Source organism: Pseudorca crassidens, chromosome 4 (assembly GCF_039906515.1).
Source record: "Pseudorca crassidens isolate mPseCra1 chromosome 4, mPseCra1.hap1, whole genome shotgun sequence".
Taxonomy (NCBI): domain Eukaryota; kingdom Metazoa; phylum Chordata; class Mammalia; order Artiodactyla; family Delphinidae; genus Pseudorca; species Pseudorca crassidens.
In genome coordinates this window covers 60,843,341-60,863,720 of record NC_090299.1, presented here as the reverse complement: position 1 = coordinate 60,863,720, position 20,380 = coordinate 60,843,341, and the positions used below count along the sequence as shown (strand labels likewise).

The following is a 20,380-nucleotide window of genomic DNA, read 5'->3' as shown; positions in this document are numbered from 1 at the left end:
AGTTCATTCCACTTCTTAGGATTAAGGTAAACACTAAGGTCCTTTTGGATTTGAGGATTTAATGGTTCACCTCCATAGGGAAAGAGACAGGAAAATAGCAAACAAACATTAATATATACGTTAATACATACACACACACACACACACACAAAATCCAACAGTGAGTGCCCCTTACAATGCATTCTTTCTGGTGCCCTGAATACTTTTCTAATATCCATCCCCATCCTTACCCCTGCCTCAAAAGTCTTCGGCTTACATGTCACATTCTCAGAGAAACCTTCCCTGACCTTCAGACCAATTAGACCTTCAGGCTGTAGGAACCCTTAGCATTCTTTACTTCAACACTGTCATACTAATTAAAAAGCATTTGTGTCTTTAGGTTTATGTCTGTCTTTCCTACTAAAATGTAAACTCCATGAGAGGAAGGACCTTGTCAGTCTTATTAGAACTAATTATATATCTGCATCACAGAACCCAATACATCTTCCAAAGTACATGCTCAATTAGTATTTCTAAAATAGTATAGAGGATAATCTGATAAAATTTCAAATAGATATTAGTGTGATAAAACAATAAATAAAATAAGCTAGGGAAAGGAAAGCCAGTGTGACTGATATAAGGAGGACATTAATTGAGAAAGATTCTCAGGGAATACCTTTCTGAGTATCTGAAAGGTGTGCTGAGACCTGTCTGAAATGAGGGAGCCAGGTATGCAGGACAGGCAGAGCATTCCAGGGCAGGGTTAGGGGTCAGCAAGGTCCTGACATGTTATAATCTTGACTTATTCCATGACTATCATGAAGGCCTATCTGAGACAGGATGTAAGAGATAAGGAAGGCAGGGGACAGATGATGTAGTCCCAGTTTAGGAGTTTCAGTGGGAAACAAGGGAAAGATATAATCAGCTTATATTACTGGAAAATAATAATTTTGGTTCCTTTGTTGAACTGCACTGTAGAAGGTCAAAGATGGAAGCAGGAAGAACAGCTCTGTGGAAGAAGATGGCAGCTCAGACTAGGGTGGTAACAGTGGGTCTGGTAAGACATATTCAGATCCAGGAGTATTTGAAGGTAGAGGCAGTAAAGCTTACAGATTGATCAGCTATAGCAGTTTGAGGAGTAGAAATCAAGGAAGAGTCCGAGTTGTTTGTTTGGCCTTGGGCAGCTGATGAATGTAGGTGACATTATCAGAGATGCAGAAGAAAATTGAGAGTTCTGTTTTGGCCACATGAAATCTGAGATGCCTGTTAGACATACAAGGGGATATGATGAGTAGCAGTTTAGGTGTATAGATCAACAACTCAGGCAAAAGTTTGGGGCCGAAATGTAAATTTTGTGGAAGTCAGCATTTGGATTGTATTGAAAGGCCATTGGAGGATAGGGTGAGATGAGAGAGAGTCTGTATGAATGAGAGAGAATTAGAACACAAAATTGGAGAGGGGGGGCTATAGGGAAAGACAGAGAAAGAGAAGACAGACAAATAAGCCCTAGGACATTCCAAACGTTAAAGGTCAAACAGAAGTGAAAAATTGAGCAAAAGAAATAAGAAGCTTGGAGGAAGGAGGAAAACCAGGTGATACATGTAGAGAATTCTATCAAGGAATTAGAGGATAGAATATTAAACCAGCAGAGGCCCTGAGCCAACAGGAAGCAATGTGAGCAAGTGCATGTGTTCAGCATTGTGAAAAAAAATCATTGTACAACAGAGTGTGGGGCACATTTGTTCTCATATTATTGACTATATATTCTGGCCCACTGAGTGATTATAGATATGATTGATTGGGGCAGAGTTATTTATAATCAGAGTAAATACTTATTGGAAGAGAAGGGAGCCTTGTTTATATGGCTGTAGATGCAGAGAGACTGGTACATTTCATGGTGGGAAAATAATGAAATTATTGGATGATTACTAATAATTTTTCAATTAAATCAGTGAGGTCACCACATGTGAGTCAGGGGTGGATATTAGAAGTGTAGGGGCAGAATAAAAGATGAGATAATACCTTCAGAGAGTGAGGGAGCCAGTTGTACTATACTAGAATATGAAGGGAAGGCTAAGTGCTCACTTGAAATTTAAGGGTAAATTTAAAGTGAGATGCATCTCCAGATTGATTTTCTATTTTTTATTTCCCCTCCATCAATTTGGAGGCACCCATGGAGTAAGTATAATTGGGTTTAACTAGGCTTGGGGCTTTGCCAGGCAAGTGTGATCAAAGGAGAAGCAGCACAGGACTTGATCTTATTTATAAGGAGGTGAGTATACTGATTGACCATGAAATCTAAGCCAGACTGTGAAGGAAGTGGGAAAAAATGTGAAAAGTAGAATGGTGGTGGAGAATGGACTGAAGATCTCAAGGAGTCTAAAGAATATTTAGGGTTAATGAAACTAAACTAGGTTACCTGGAAAGATGTCAAGGTCAGAAAGTGATAGGCAGAACCATGTTTACTGCAGGATTATTCACCATAGGCAAGGTATGGAAACAACCTTAAGTGTCTATCGATGGATGAATGGATAAAGATGTGTGTAGTGTGTGTGTATATACGCACACATACATATATACAAACATGTATACAATGGAATATTGTTCAGCCCTAAAAAAGGAAATCTGTCATTTGGGACAACATGGATGAACCTGGAGGGCATTTTGCTAAGTGAATTAAGCCAGACAAAGACAATTACTGCATGGTATTCCATATAAAAATCAAACTCATAGAAACAGAATGGAACAGTTGGTTGCCAGGGGCTGTGGGGGAAATAGTGAGAGTCTGGTAAAAGGGTACATACTTTCAGATATAAGATGAATAAGGTCTGAGGATCTAATAGATGACATGGTGACTATAGTTCATAACACTGTATTATATAATTTAAATTTGCTAAGAGAGTAGAACTTAAATGTTCTTACCAAAAGAAACCCAGAAAGGTTAAATATGTGAGATGATAGATATGCTGATTAACTCGATGGGGGGAATCCTTTCACAATGTATGCATGTATCAAATCATCACGTTGTACACTTTAAATATCTTACAGTTTTGTCAATTATACCTCAGTAAAGATGTGGGGAAAAAATTTGAAAAAGTGGGATGCAGAAATGAAGATTTGGGGCTGTGATCACTATAATGAGAGTATGATCCTCAGCTATATGCTCCATGCAGTATGACTTTTGAAGTCACTTATACATAACTATAAAGGTTATCAGAACATATTACTTAGATCTAAAGATTTCTGTTATTGGGAAAAATACCTCTTGGATCAATCCAGTGAGAACTAATTAGCTGGTATTCACAGCATTGTATATCATGTCAGAAAAAAAAATGTGTTTGAAAACTACATTTGCTCTTAGATTCCTCAAAATACCGTTTAACACATATATTATACATCAGTGAGTAAAAGTGTAGGCATAATTCATAGGATTACCTAATTCCTTCCCAGCCAGTATTCTCCCAGCTTTACATGTTGGGAACATCCCAATTACGTAATATCAAAGTTTTTTTTACCAAGTTTAAGACCATGACATAAAAATAATAATATGAAGCTTGTAACTTTCTCTCTGATTGAAATATTGTATAATTTACCATTGTAGATTTGCTGAACCAAAGTAAGCACTTCACTGAAATCCAAGGGTAGATCTGATGCCTATGCACTAAATCTAGTAATAATAGGACCTGCACTGTAGGATCATTGAGGATTAAATGAGATAATATCCGTATATTGATAAGCACAAAGGCAAGCAGTCTGCCCCTCAGTATAACTTAGCTGCTATTTTATAGTGAGTATATAGTCAACATTTGTTGAAATTAGTTCTTTGCTATAAAACACAACGTTAAACTACTAATTGCAACATAAGAATAAGAATCTGTTCATTCTTTAGAGGAAAAAAATGAGTAGGCATTTAGCTATATAGTTTACCAAATGGTTTTCATTTCATCATAACATCTGTAAACGTCTCATTGTGTGTAGTTGGTATTCTGTATTTCTTTCACAGGTTGTTGTCTGAAAATCAATTTGTTTTTCCCAACTTCTGAAAAGTTAATCTACCCTGAAGAATAGAAAAATTCTTTAAAGATTTTTCTTTTATATGCATATCTTAAGGATTTATCATCCAAGAGTTTATATTTTTAACCTATGGATATTTCTCCCCTTTGCAAAATTACCTTTTCTCCAGTCATATCTATAATTGCTCAGTGCCCAGAATATGTAGTCAATAGTTTGAGAACAAATGTGTGCCACTCTCTGTTGTACAATGATTTTCAGTATAAATGTCTGTGTACAAGGTAACGTTTCTTTGGAATTCAATTAAATGAAAATAACATTTTTCAAAAGGTCATAAAATAAAGATAATTTTTCCAGTAGCCATGCCTTAGGTTGACTTGGGGTATATATAATGTCAAATTATTTTGACACGAAAGTTATCTTTGGTGGTAAGGGAAAATGAATGTACAATTGCTTTGATTACAGGGCCTAAAAATGTAGACATGTATATTAATTTTCTTCCACAAAGAGATTTGCCGATTTCCTTAAATATTTTTCCCCTTTTGGTTGGATAAGTAGTACAGAAGACATGTATTTGACGTTTAGAAATTGAACTGAGACCACAAAGCTCAGTTCACTTAAGAGTTTTACATCCTCACGCGGTACCACCATCAGAGTGAACATCATAATTACAAACAGCCTTCTCATGGAAAGCAGATCATCTGACTTGGATATATGAGAAAGGAGCCAAGTGACTATATAATTTGGTGTACCACATAATAAAATCACACACCCACAGCAAGAAATTTTGTTTCCACAGCATGAAAGTGATATATGGCCACCAGCTGGAAAGGAACGAAAACGTTCTATAACCAAAACTCCCAAAATTGGAGGTTTGCCTCTAATTCCCATCCAGCATGAGAAAAATGCAACCCAAGCCTGGAGAGATATTGAGGTAAGGTTAGGATTTTATTTGTTTTTATATTAATCATAGCATTTGTTTTCTTATGTCTTAATGTGATTAAATGCATTAATTACTTCATTGGTTTCAAAAGCACAGTAATAAGCACTTTGAAAAGCACAGTAAAAATAACATCCATCAAGAAAACTTTATGAATGACCCTATGCCACTCTCTGAAGTGTTATATTTTATTAACTTCTCTTAAATGATCAATTTTAATAATGTCATTGACCACTCTATTAAATATGTACAATACCACTTTTTGTTTTTATTCCTAAAGTGGCCAAGAATCTTAAATATGTATATATAAGTTCTGGTGATAAAAATCACAGTCTCAAATTAGCCTTACAAGTTCACTTCTAACCTCCTTAGAATGAGCCCATGGCAGAATGTCTGGAGCCATGGTAGTTAGACTTTCCAGTAACACAATCAAATTTCAGAGGCTGGGAACCGATGGGGTGTCTCAGTTAATATAAGGAACTGCAAGATGACCCCTGAGCATCAATAAAGAAGATTTGGCATCTTTCATGAAAACTGTGTGCTTTCCTTCTCACCTTGAAGGGCAGGGTGACCATAAGTAGCATCAGTCTTGATTCAGGAAAAAGACATAGGCTGTTTGCACTCAAAACTCATTAGACAATTTGCAACTAATGTGCATTTCAAGGCCTTAAATGAGTCCCTCAAAGCAAAAAGAAAAGCATGTAAAAGATACTGTTATTTCTTCTTGGAGCCTAGGTTTGGCCATTAAGCTGTGTGAGTTCCTTGCTTTCCAAACAGGAATAACTTTTTTTTTTTAATTTTTACTGGAGTATAGTTGATTTACAACGTTGTGTTAGTTTCAGGTATAACAGGAATAACTTTTGAAAGACAAAAGCGATTTTAATTTAGTGATCAGATTTTTTTTAAATGTTTTTCCATGACTGTCTTTCCTTGAACATTTATCTCACTGTAATACGCTTCTTCTCCAGAAGATAAAAGCTTTGAAATAATGGTTTATTCCCTTTGTTGCCTGTTCAGTCCTTATGCGCTGCTGTGATCAAAAGGAGGAATAAGACAGTAAGAACTCAGGAGCTTGTCCCTCCTGCCATTCTGCGCTTACGGGTTTTTCTTCCTAATAAACTGCTTTGCAGAACTATGGATTCCTCAGCTAATCTGGAATCTTAAAATTTTAAGAGTCATGTTTCCCAAGAACCCAGATTAGGGAACACAGAAACATAGGGAGTAGATATGTCCTACTGTGACTCCAGCTTCTCCTGACAGTGCCTCAGGATTGATTACGGAGCAAAGCAAAAAAATAAATTATTAGGCTCAAAATACATTAACCAGTATCCAGTACAGAACTGAGGTGATGATTGAATATATAATAATTTCTTACTTAATCCCAAATCCAGAATTTCAGAGACAATTATTTTTTAGCATACTTGAGACCAGAAAACTGTACAAAAACTGTAACAAAAATCGTTAAAGGCTTAAAAAGCAATTTTGTGAAATACTAATTGCTAGAAAATTTGTTAGTAAACTAAACCAAGCTTTTTTGTAAATTTAGTAAATGTGGTAATTCAACAAATTTTAAAATTTAATTCTTAAAAAGGACAGAATTGCAAGTTTTCATATGAACCAATAAAATATTTGTTATTGAATTAGATTTATGTAAATACATAAGAAAATATATTAATAAAATGACAAAGTATTACTAAGAGTAGATTCATAAGAAAAAAATATAGTAATATCGGGCTTCCCTGGTGGCGCAGTGGTTGAGAGTCCGCCTGCCAATTCAGGGGACATGGGTTTGTGCCCTGGTCCGGGAGGATCCCACATGCCACAGAGCGGCTGGGCCCGTGAGCCATGGCCGCTGAGCCTGTGTGTCAGGAGCCTGTGCTCCACAATGGGAGAGGCCACAACAGTGAGAGGCCCACGTACCACAAAAAAAAATATATATATATATATATATAGTCATATCAACAGATATATTCAAGAAGCGTTGCTTTTCAAACAAATTGTTGACAGATTGGTGAATTTGGTGACTTCCCATTCCATGAGCTGTCTTGCTTTCATGAGGTTCAGTAGAAACTTGTATGAGAATACCTCCTCCAGGCAGGGAAGGCTTCCTGGAGGAAGTGACTTCCAAAATTTATTGAGTAAATTAGTAGTGAGCTAGTGAATAAGCCAGAGGAAGTAAGTTGTTGACAAAGGAAATCATACATGAAGAGGCAAATAGTGCATAAGAATGTACAAGCTATATGCTACCTACGGCCCTCCTACTTCCACTTAGGTACCTACTTCATCGTGTTCATTGTGCTCAGCTTTTATCTGTAAGCTCCTAGGGATAATAAAAGCCCTTACTTCATAGGGGGGGTGTTCTCTCTGCTGGGAGACACACTCCATTTCAGATCCTCATTTCCATTTAAACAAACAGTTTTCTCTAAATGCCCTCTGACACAAACTGGCGTCGTCTGGACCAGCCTACCTTTTACTCTCCTAAATTTCATACCTTATCAGTCTTTCTTTTTAAATTATTAAGACCTTAAGGATAGTGCAGCACATAAATGATGCCCTTCTTTCCACAGTACTGATGCCTTGGCTTTCTTTCCCCATAACATGCAAAGGCACTCCACACACCATATTGTTCATGCAAAGCACTCACTACCATCTCTTGATTTCTACCAGTTCACTTCATCATGCCTCCCCGCCTTTGTATAAGGTTATGTCATTTAGGCTAATATCATAGTTTTACTTGAAATTTCAGCATTACATGTATGAATATTTGGCCTCTAAATTCTGCATCTAAGAGCGTCCCAAAGTCTTTCTGCTGATAACTGAAAAGTAATGAGAACTGTATAATATATAAAACCACTCTATATTGATCCTTGATTTTCCGTAATAGATGTCACGTGAAACTTTTTAGTAAGATTCATATTTATAAACTCCCAGTCACATTCCTATGCTAAATAGCCATAATTTTTACTAATCTCTCATTTTTTTTGTACTGTGATAAAATACACATAAATTTTCCATTTTAACCATTTTAAGTGCATAGTACATTAATTACATTCACATGGTTGTGCAACTATTACTACTATCTCTCTTAAACATATTCTAATTAAACTTTGGAATTCAACTAGATACTAAATAACTAAATATTTCTTCCTATCAGTTTTAGAGAAGAAATACTTATCTGAGATGTATAATCATGAGCTTATCAGAAAATTCTAAATTGCAAAATTATTTATAATTTATGTTGATTAAAATGTTTTTATTCAGCTTGAATTTGACTTACAAAATTTCATGTCCTGATCTGCTGAAATTTAGGAAAATAGAACAGAATATTAAACATCTGAATTTTTTTAAGCTTTCTTCACTTCCTATTCAGAAAATATTTATTGACCATTTCCTGTGTGCTGGCACTGTGATAGGTTTGCACGTCAATGAACAAATCAAAAGAATCCTTGCATTGCATTAACTTTCTAGCAGGGCATTCAGATAATCACAAGAGATATAAGTAGCTTGTCTAGTATATATATTAGAAAGTGATGAGCACTATAGAGAAAAAGAGGTGAGGTGTTGCCCTTTAAACATTATATTAGACATCCTTAGTTACAGCACTGTTTATGCTACTCAGTTTTTTTTTTTTTTCAAAATAGTATTTTAAAAAATTTTTATTTTATATTGGAGTATAGTTGATTAACAATGTTGTGTTAGTTTCAGGTGTACAGCAAAGTGATTCAGTTATACATATACATGTATCTATTCTTTTTCAAATTCTTTTCCCATTAGGTTATTACAGAATATTGAGCAGAGTTCCCTGTTCTATCCAGGAGGACCTTGTTGGTTATCTATTTTAAAGATAGCAGTGCTTTGGGAAGTATGGTCATTCTGACAATGTGGATTCTTACAATGCAAGAATATGGTATATCTCTCCATCTGTTTGTGTCATCTTCGATTTCTTTCATCAGTGTCTTATAGTTTTCAGAGTACAAGTCTTCTGCGTCCTTAGGTAGGTTTATTCCTAGGTATTTTATTCTTTTTGATGAGATGGTAAATGAGATTGTTTCTTTAATTTCTCTTTCTGATCTTTCATACTTAGTGTGTAGAAATGCAACAGATTTCTGTGTAATAATTTTGTTTCCTGCAACTTTACCGAATTCATTGATGAGCTCTAGTAGTTTTCTGGTAGCATCTTTAGGATTTTCTATGCATAGTATCACATCATTTGCAAACAGTGACAGTTTTACTTCTTCTTTTCCAATTTGCATTCCTTTTTTTTCCTTCTATTCTCTGATTGCCATGGCTAGGACTTCCAAAGCTATGCTGAATAAAAGTGGCACAATTGAAAATCCTTCTCTTGTCCCTGACCTTAGAGGAAATGCTTTTAGCTTTTCACTGTTGGATATAATGTTAGCTTTGGGTTTGTCATATATGGTCTTTATTATGTTGAGGTATGTTCCCTCTATGCACACTTTCTGGAGAGTTATTATCATAAATGGATGTTGAATTTTGTCAAAAGCTTATTCTGCATGTATTGAGATGATCATATGGTTTTTCTTCTTCAATTTGTTAATATGGTGTATCACACTGATTGATTTGCAGATACTGAAGAATCCTTGCATCCCTGGGATGAATCCCACTTGATCATGGTGTATGATCCTTTTAATGTACTGTTGGATTCAGATTGCTAGTATTTTGTTGAGGATTTTTGCATCTACGTTCATCAGTGCTATATTGGCCTGTAATTTTCATTTTTTGTAGTATCTTTGTCAGGTTTTGGTACCAGGGTGATGATGGCCTCATAGAATGAGTTTGGGAGTGTTCCTTCCTCTGCAGTTTTTTGGAACACTTTCAGAAGGATAGGTGTTAGCTCTTCTCTAAATGTTTGATAGAATTCACCTGTGAAGCCATCTGGTCCTGGACTTTTGTTTGTTGGGAGTTTTTTAATCACAGTTTCAATATCAGTACTCCTGATTGATCTGTTCATATTTTCTATTTCTTCCTGGTTCACTCTTAGGAGATTGTACCTTTCTAAGAATTTGTCCATTTCTTCCAGGTTTTCCACTTTATTAGCATATAGTTGTTTGTAGTAGTTTCTTATGATCCTCTGTATTTCTGTGGTGTCTCTGTAACTTCTCTTTTTTCATTTCTGCTTTTATTGATTTGAGCCCTCTCCCTTTTTTCCTTGATGAGTGTGGCTAAAGGTTTATCAATTTTATTTTTTCAAAGAACCGGCTTTTTAGTTTCATTGATATTCTGTTGTTTTCTTCATTTCTATTTCATTTATTTCTGCTCTGATCTTTATGATTTCTTTCCTTCTACTAACTTTGGGTTTTTCTTCTTCTTTCTGTAGTTGCTTTAAGCGTAAGGTTAGGTTGTTTATTTGTAATTTTTCTTGTTTCCTGAGGTAAGATTACATTGCTGTAAACTTCCCTCTTAGAACTGCTTTTGCTGCATCCATAGGTCTTGGATCAGTGTGCTTTCATTTTCATTTGTCTCTGGGTATCTTCTGATTTCCTCTTTGATTTCTTCAGTGATCCATTGGTTGTTTAATAGCATATTTTTTAGCCTTCACATGTTTGTGTTTTTTACGGGTTTTTTTCTTATAGTTGATTTCTAATCTCATATTGTTGTGGTCGGAAAAGATGCTTGATGATTTCAATTTTCTTAAATTTACTGAGGCTCACTTTATGGCCCAGCACATGACCTGGAGAACATTCCATGTGCACGTGAGAAGAATATGTATTCTGCTGCTTTGGGATAGAATGCTCTATAAATCTCAATTAAGTCCATCTGGTCTAATGTGTCATTTAAAGTGTGTTTCCTTACTGATTTTTTGTCTGGATGATCTGTCCGTTGATGAAAATGGGGTGTTAAAATCCCTATTATTGGTTACTGTCGATTTCTCCTTATATGGCTGTATTTGCCCTATATATTGAGGCACCTATATTGGGTTCTTATATATTTACAATTATTGTATCTTCTTCTTGAATTGATCCCTTGATCATTATGTGGTGTCCTTGTCTCTTGTAACAGTCTTTATTCTAAAGCCTATTTGTCTGATATGAGTATTGCTACTCCAGCTTTCTTTTGATTTCCATTTGCATGGAACGCCTTTTTGCATCCCCTCACGTTCAGTCTGTATGTGTCCCTAGATCTGAAGTGCATCTCTTGTAGACAGAATATATATAGGGGTTTTTTGTTTGTTTGTTTTTTGTGGTACGTGGGCCTCTCACTGTTGTGGCCTCTCCCGTTGCGGAGCACAGGCTCCGGACGTGCAGGTTCAGTGGCCATGGTTCACGGGCCCAGCCACTCTGCAGCATGTGGGATCCTCCCGGACCGGGGCACGAACCCGTGTCCCCTGCATCGGCAGGCAGACTTTCAACCACTGTGCCACCAGGGAAGCCCTAGGGGTTTTGTTTTTGTATCCATTCAGCCAGTCTGTTTTTGGTGGGAGCATTCATTCCATTTAGATTTAAGGTAATTATCTATATGTTCTTATTGCTATTTTGTTAATTGTTTTGGATTTGTTTTTGCAGCTCTTTTTTCTTCCCTTCCTCTTTTGTTCTCTTGTGAATTGATGACTAACTTTAGTGTTGTGTTTGGATTCCTTTTTCTTTGAGTGTATCTATTGTAGATTTTTAGTTTGCAGTTACCGTGAGGTTTTGATATAGCAGTCTATATACAAACAAGATTGTTTTAAGTTGCTGGTCTTTTCATTTCAAATGCATTTCCAATATCCTGCATTTGTGCTCTCCTCATCTCACAGTTGCTGGTTTTGGTAATCATATCTGTGTGCAGATGATTTCCTACCTTTACTGTATGTTTGCCTTTGCCAGAAAGCTTTTCCATTTGTAATTTTCTTGTTTCTAGTTGTGGCCCTTTCTTTTCTGCTTTGAGAAGTCCGTTAGCATTTATTGCAAAGCTGGTCTGGTGGTGCTGAATTCTCTTAGCTTTTGCTTGTCTGTAAAGCTTTTGATTTCTCTCTCAAATGTGAATGAGTGCCTTGCTGGATAGAGTATTCTTGGTTGTAGGTTCTTCCCTTTCATCACTTTAAATATATTGTGCCACTCCCTTCTGGCTTGTAAAGTTTCTGCTGAGAAATCAGCTGTTAACCTTAGGGGAGTTCCCTTGTATGTTATTTGTCTCTTTTCCCTTGTTGCTTTTAATGTTCTTTCTTTGTCTTTAATTTTTGTCAATTTGATTACTATGTGTCTCGGCATGTTGTTTTTGGGGTTATCCTGCCCGGGACTCTCTGTACTTCCTGGACTTGGGTGACTGTTTCCTTTCCCATGGTAGGGAGGTTTTCAGCTATTATCTCTTCAATTATTTTGTCAAATCCTTTGTCTCTCTCTCTTCTCCTTCCAGGACTCCTGTAATGTGAATGTTGGGGCATTCAATGTTGTCCCAGAGGTCTCTTAGACTGTTTTCACTTCTTTTCATTCTTTTTTCTTTATTCTGTTTTGCAGCATTGATTTCCACCATTCTGTCTTGCAGCTCACTTATCCGTTTTTCTGCCTCAGCTATTCAGCTATTGATTTCTTCTAGTGTATTTTTCATTTCAGTTATTGTGTTGTTCATCTCTGTTTGTTCTTTAGTTCTTCTAGGTCTTTGTTAAACTTTTCTTGTAACTTCTCAATCTGTGCCTCCATTCTTTTCCTGAGATCTTGGATCATCTTGCAGTATCATTACTCTGAATTCTTTTTCTGGTAGATTGCCTATCTCTGCTTCACTTAGTTGTTCTTCTGGGGTTTCATCTTGTTCCTTCATCTGGGAAATAATCCTCTGCCATCTCATTTCCACAGGCTGCAGGATTGTAGTTCTTGCTTCTGCTGTCTGCCCTCTGGTAGATGAGGCTAAGGGACTTGTGCAGGCTTCCTGGTGGGAGGGACTGGTTCCTGCCCAATGGTGGGTGAAGCTAAGTCTTGTCCTTCTGGTGGGCAGGGCCATGCTCAGGAAGACTTTAAGCAGTCTGTCTGCTGATGGGTGGTGCTGTATTGGTTGTTTGGCCTGAGGCGTCCCACCACTGGAGCCTACAGGCTCCAGTGGGGCTAGGTCTTGGGGAGGAAATGGCAGCCTCCAGGAAAGCTCACACCAATGAGTACTCCCGAGAACTACTGCTGCCAGTGTCTTTGTCCCCCACAGTGAGCCACAGCCTCCCCCCTGCCTCTGCAGAAGACCCTCCAATACTGGCAGGTAGGTCTGGCCCAGTCTTTTATGAGTTCATTCCTTTTTCTTCCCTGGGTCCTGGTGTGCTTGAGACCTTGTGTGTACCCTCCAAGAGTGGAGTTTCTGTTTTCCCCCAGTCCTGTGGAATTCCTGTGATCAAACTCTGCTGGCCTTCAAAGCCAGATTCTCTGGGGGCTCCTCCTCCTGTTGCCAGACCCCCAGGCTGGGAAGCCTCATGTGAGGCTCAGGACTTCCACTCCTATGGGATAACTTCTGTGGTATAATTATTTTCCAGTTTTGTGGGTCACCCACCTGGCAGATATGGGATTTGATTTTATCACAATTGTGCCCCTCCTGCCATCTCATGTGGCTTCTTCTTTGTCTTTGGATGTAGGGTATCTTTTTTGGTAGGTTCTGGCTTTTTTTTTTTGGTTCATGGTTGTTCAGCAGTTAGTTGTGATTTTTGGTGTTTTCCTAAGAAGGGGTGAGCTCACGTCCTACTACTCTGCCATCTGCAAAATAGTCCCATTCTTAATATTATATACTACCCCTTTTATTTCATCTTCTCTCTCTCAAACATTTGTAATATAATAAAAAAAATTTTCTTTGGATTTCTTCTTTCTGTGCTTTTCAATTTTTACTAGGGAAATATTGAAGAAATTCCTTCAATTCTTGTTTGTGAAAAGAAAAATGACTATGCCTTCCTGCCCTGACCCAATTTTTTGGGTAGCCTTTTGCTGTGGCTCCATATCCACTAGATGCTTGCTTCTCTGTTGTTCATTCTTTTATCTTACATTTGATGAGGTTGTAGTCACCTTTGAGAATCTCATGAGAGTTCTGGATGCCAGTACTTGCCCAGTCACAAGACACCCTGGACGCTAGTTAGGAAAGTGCACCTCTGTCCCAATGCAAGTTGTGTCTCAATGGATTTCTGGTACCTGTAGGCACTTAAAGTTCACTGAATGAATGTGTACTTTAATCCACTGATACAAAAGTGGGTTTTAATACACAACTATATATACCTTTCAGTATTTTCCTAAGTATATCTATGGGTATATATTTCTGTGGGATTCTAATAGGGTATTATGCGGGGAAAAGATTTCACTAGTCAAATATTTGGGGAAGAGAAAATAGAAAAAGAAGTCAGATTTTTCTGCTGTAATATTTCTTAGCTTCTTTAATATGCTAATATGTATTGTGACTCTCAAAGAGGGATCTGTAGTACAGAGCATTTCCTGGACTCATGGCCACGGAGACTCCCTTTTTCCTCTGTCCTTTGGGTATAACACTGTAGGAATTACAGATGCATGAATATGTGACACATATAAGCGGCACTGAATTGGAAGAGGCAAGTTTGAAATGAGAGTTAATTTGAATAACTAACTTGAAAGACATCTTTGAAGTGGTATGCTAAATGCTTGTTAAAATGAATTTCCATGATCTCCATTTCAGTTGATTTTGTAGCTCTAAGATCAGTCTATAAATTCAGACATGCTGCTTGTACCAAAGTCATGTTAGAACCTAAATCACAGAAATAAATTCTAATACAAGAAGCATCAACTTTTATGTGCAGAGTATTCTTTAAAAAAAGTGTTCCAGATCTTGCTTCCCTGTGAGATGTTTTGTTTTATTTTTAGAGTGCAAAAGCAGAACTCGAAAGGCTACGGCTCAGTGCAAAGCATGACCAAGAGCCTGGGGATGGCACCTTAAGGGAGAGAGCCTCCATCGTGGCCCAGTGCCTGGAGCACAAGGATGAGAAACTTCGAAATCGAACCAGAAAACATTGGAGTTTCAACTGTCTGGAGGACACAGAGGCTGAGGTCCTTCAAGGGCAACAGAAAGGCCTAAAGACATTGAGAAAGACTGAGGACAGGAATGGCAAAGCTACTTTGGACTCTAATAATAAGTTACCACCAAAGGTCATCGAAGAGCTTAGTGTGGTTCTACAGCGGGCAAGAACCCTTCCAAAAGAGTCACAGCCTGAGTAGATGGTGTAAAAATAAATAAAATGACTTGTCTTGCAAATTATTTTTTTAAATATTGTGTACAATGTATGTGTGCAAACCAGAAACCAAAATATATTTCATGGTTGGTGAGATTTGTCTGGCTATCCTTAACCATTTAAAGAGCATTTTAAACTATGTATGTATATATAAGTGTAAATTCACTGTGTTTTGTTCTGAACAAAGCCTGTACAGTTCAGCTATATTAACCTTGTGTAGGAAGGCATTGGGTTACTTTGAGTGGCCACCTTTTGAAGTACAGTTGACCCTTGAACAACATGGGCAAGGGTTGGTGTGTTAATCCATGCATAATTTGTAGTCAAACCCCTCCCCTGTATACAAAATTCCTCTGCATTTGTGGACTGAACTAATTGTGGATCATGTAGTGCTGTAGGATTCACTATCGAAAGATGTCCATGGGGCTTCCCTGGTGGCGCAGTGGTTGAGAGTCCACCTGCCGATGCAGGGGACACGGTTTCGTGCCCCGGTCTGGGAGGATTCCACATGCCGCGGAGCGGCTGGGCCCGTGAGCCATGGCCACTGAGCCTGCGCATCCAGAGCCTGTGCTCCGCAAGGGGAGAGGCCACAACAGTGAGAGGCCCGCGTACCGCAAAAAAAAAAAAAAAAAAAAGATGTCCATGTATAAGTGGACCCATGGCGGTTCAAACCCACATTGTTCAAGGGTCAACTCTAGTTGTCTAAGTGGTGTAAATTTATGAACAGAAATCGCAAACTGTACTGTATTGTATAGAATGCTCTGTATAAATGAAGCCTATGAAATTATATGTAACACATTTTGCACTTTGAGAAACCTTGTATATAAAGTTACCATATGTTTTTAGGTTTACACAGGGCCAACCTTAGGGGAAAAAAAGGAAGTAAGTTGAAAAGGGGGAGGATTTATTTTAGTGGCTGCCTATCAAACAACACTTTAAAAGAGGCAAAGAGGGGGCTTCCCTGGTGGCGCAGTGGTTGAGAATCTGCCTACCGATGCATGGGATACGGGTTCGAGCCCTGGTCTGTGAAAATCCCACATGCCATAGAGCAACTGGGCCTGTGAGCCACAACTACGGAACCTGTGCATCTGGAGCCTGTGCTCCGCAACGAGAGAGGCCACAATAGTGAGAGGTCTGCACACCGCGATGAAGAGTGGCGCCTGCTTGCCGCAACTGGAGAAAGCCCTCGCACAGAAACGAAGACCCAACACAGCCAAAAGTAAAATAAACAAACCAATGAACCGACATTTAGAAAAAAAAAGAGAGGCAGAGTTAAAAATGTCCTAAAAGTCAAGGAGGTCAGGTTGAGATTCATTCTAGTTCACTGTTGACCAGACCTTGTTCACGAGAAACTGCTTGTTAAGAAAAAAGTCTAGTGACTATTTCCCAAGATTAGTATTCAGCCACTAAACACGAATAATGGCACTGGCCACTCTTCCTTACAGTGTCAGTGAATCAGCTGCAGTGCAAATCCATTCACTACACTTCAGTTCTTTGCAGGTGGTGGCTGCTGAGAGGAAACTTATACTGCATTGAAGAGATTGTGTGCACAGGACCTGGCATGGATGACACTTGCACTGTTGCTGTGTACAAGCAATTTTTGTTTTTTTTTATTTAGAGTTCCTTACTATCATTGTGGAATGAGCAACATTCATCACCACAGGGTTTTATTGTTGGTTTATTGTTTTTCTTTGTATGTTCATTTCTTATTAGGTAAGACTGAGTCAAAATTTACTGGAAGTGTACAACATATGGCCACCTGGAGGTAGGAGTTAGATTAACAATTGATACTATACTTCTGGGGGCTACCAGTTCACTTTTAACCTTGTCTTCTTTTTTTTTTTTTTAATAAAGTAGCAGTCTCCTCCCTGTGCCTGATGAATAATGACCAAGCCCTCTATTTTTGTTTCCACATAAAGAGTACCTACTGAGTTGGTTATTTTCCTCACAGACAATACTATCTAGTTATAGGTGACATTAGGGGTAGCACTTTTTGTCAGTTTCTTTAGAATTTTATTAGGTCGGGTGAGTTTTGATCAAAATTATTTTGATCAAAATTATTTTAGGTAGCCAAGCTTCATTCCTAGCTTTATTCCACTTGCACTCAGTGCAAGTGGCATCCATGCAAGGTCCTCTGCACACAGTCTCTTCAATGCAGTGTAAGTTTCCATTTCCTTTTCCCCCTGTTTTTCAGGTGTCTTATCAGAATTTGTATACAGAGGCCCATACTTCAGTCAGTCCAATCATAGTGCAGTATAACACTGTTTGATGCTATGAATTTCTTCATTGAAAAATACTGATCACTTATATATGGTGGTGATAAAATAGTTTACCATGGGGGTGTGATATTTATTCTTTAAATCCACATAGATTGGACTTTTTTTAAAGAGAGAAACTGCTGGTCAGTTTATAGGTGGCACTGCTGGGGAGCCTTCCTTTAAAAAGCAAGAAATCATGGTATTTAGGAAAAAATCTAAAATAAACTATTATTTCTGGTAAATGATATTTATGTTTTATGAAATAAGGAGACATGAAAATTATGTTGGACAATGGGAAAGTATCTTTTTTTTTACCTGCCTTATTTGAATACTTTTGAAACTTGAGCTTAAAATCTAATAACTTCTGTTTCCCTTCCCTTCCTGTACAATTGTCTCCATTTTACAAATGTAAGATAAGGACTAATGATGACCTCTCATATATTTTGAGTAAAAATTAAAATTGTTTTACAAGTCCACTTGAGTGCAACTGATTTTCAAAATAACCACTTTCAACTTTTCAAAATAGAGAAATAAATCAAATAGATTGCCTTTCCTTTTTGCCTTTTTTAAAAAATCTGAATTTAATATACACTTCAAACTAGCTGTCATTTTTTCAAACATGTCAGTATGAATATTGTTCTTTTTTAAATGATGAATATATGCAGACATGACACAAACAGATTGATGGTACTCTCATTTCTAGAGCCCTAACTAAAGTTAATAAAACTAAGCAAAAGTAATTGAAGCAAAAATATGATGTGCACATAACTATATTAGCTGCTAATTTGCATTTACATTTGATAATTTTTAATCCTAAAACAAACTATATTGTAAAAGGAAATACTTTTGAAAATGCACCAAATTTATTTGGATAGATGGTAGTATCCAGATATTTGCACGTTTTCTTAAACTTTTGATAATCACTCTGGGGAGAAGAAAATGTAAACTTTCACTATCTCATCAAAATTTGCACCAAGACTTTAATATTATCAACAATGTGGATATCCTATTATGTGTACAATCATCACATTTATTTCTAATCATTTGGAAACAGACATCACAGAAATGAATCTTGTAGATAGCTAAAATTTATCTGCTTTACATTTTATAGTTATTATTTTTAACAATTTTTTGTTAAATGTTTTAAATTATTTTGTATATCCTTATCTTCTCTGCCATGGCTACCATATGTTGAATGTAACATTTTTAAAAATTGAGATACCTGTACAGATTTAAGACTTTTTGTGAATTATTAAAGTTCAGAATCTAAATGTCCTCATCCAAGAAGTGGGAATAACACTGATCTTGTAGTATGACTCATATACAGTTGGCCCTTGAACAACACAAGTTTGAACTGTGCCAGTTCACTTATACATGGATTTTTTTCAACAGTAAATACTACAGTACTACATGATCTATGGTTGGTTGATTCCACAGATAGGGAGAACCAACTCTAAGTTACATAAGGATTTTCAACTGGGCAGAGGTCAGCGCCCTTAACCCCCAGATTGTTCAAGGGAAAGAACTGCACAGGTCCACTTATCTGTGGATTTTTTTCAATAAGTATGCAGTTGGCCCTCAGTATCCACACATTCTGCATTCACAGATTCAGGCAACTGTGACTGAAAACTTAATATGCTATTCATGGTTGGCTGAACCTACAGATACGAAACCCATGAGTATGAAGAGCTGACTATGGGACTTGAGCATCCTCAGATTTTGGTATCAGTAGCAGGTCCTGGAACCAATCTCCTGCAGATACTGAGAGATGACTGTATACATATTTTTATATGTGTGTGTATATCACATACCTGACCCACAGTAGAGGAGTAGTAAATGTTATTTATTAATTTATTAGTTTTTCTAGCTCTCATTTGGTCTAAGTTGCTACTTCTTACTACTGTTTTTCAAATTGCTTATTTTTTTCTCGTCCCTTTAAAAATATGTTATACACTAACAGAACAGATTACCACAGGTGGTAGGATGAATTGTGTTTCCCCAAAACCCATATGCTAAAGCCCTAACCCCTAGTACCCCCAAATTTGAAGTATTTGGAAATAGAGCCTTTAAAGAGGTGATTAAGTCAAAATGAGGTTGTTGGGGTGGGTTCTCATAAATCTGACTGGTGTCCTTATAAGAAGAGGAAATTTGGACACACAACACACAGGGGCAAAACCATGTGAGGACACAGCAAGAAGGCGGCCATCTGCAAGCCAAGGAGAAAGGCCTCAGATGAAATCAAACCTGCCAACATCTTGATCTCAGTCTTCTAGCCTCCAAAACAAATTGAGAGAAAATAAATTCCTATTATTTCTGCCACCCAGTCTGGAATTTTGTTAATGTAGCCCTAGTACACTTTTATATTAATCTGTTAATACAGGTATCAGATGAGCAGAATGCCCCCTGGTTTTTTCAAGCACTAGTTCTTGCACTGTTGTTATCCCACATCTCAGAATAACTTTGTAATACTACATCAGAGTTACACCTATCATAATGATTAATGGAGGATAAGAGAGCATTTTGAGATGTAACTACTTAGAAGTCAGCTAGCTAAATAACTTTAATACTGAAATAATACAGCACAAACGATTCAAAATTGTTGCCCAGCAAAATTACAGTTTGGGGCTGCTTGTAAGATCCAAGTTCTATGACATGAAGAACCACTATTCCAGAAGAGTGAAGATGCTGATTGTTCACAAAACTGGATTGATAGAAAATATTGTTAATCCTTTCAAAGAACAACACAGAGAGGTCTTCAGTTAAATAACTGAGCATTCACTAAACTAGGGAGAGACAAAAAGTCATTTCAATCAACCCAGATAAGCCAAACCATGATCCTGAGATCAGATCAACACTAATATTGCTCAGAAAAAAGTGACATATCTCATTGGAGGGAATCTCATCTTCCCTCCAGCTAATGCTTCATTTGACTTCTGTTTGCAGCAAATCTCGTGGTAAAATTTGTCTCACTTCCTGCCTTCTACTTTTTCCCTCCCATTCTTTCTTTAAACCCTCTTCATTCAACATTTTGTTTCCCAT

The 20,380-nt window shown here is 37.3% G+C and overlaps 1 protein-coding gene across 3 annotated transcripts in view; it reads left to right on the top strand.

Moving 5' to 3' along the window:
* The window catches only part of ARAP2 (ArfGAP with RhoGAP domain, ankyrin repeat and PH domain 2), a 199,542-nt gene extending 181,648 nt beyond the window's left edge, over positions 1–17,894 (top strand). For all 3 annotated transcript variants that reach the window (XM_067735692.1, XM_067735690.1, XM_067735691.1), the window contains 2 exons: positions 4,790–4,924; positions 14,722–17,894. In XM_067735692.1, coding sequence (XP_067591793.1) covers positions 4,790–4,924; positions 14,722–15,072 — 486 coding nt within the window. In that variant the 3' untranslated portion in view covers positions 15,073–17,894. The remainder of the gene's footprint in view (positions 1–4,789; positions 4,925–14,721) is intronic.
* Positions 17,895–20,380: the final 2,486 nt, after the last annotated feature.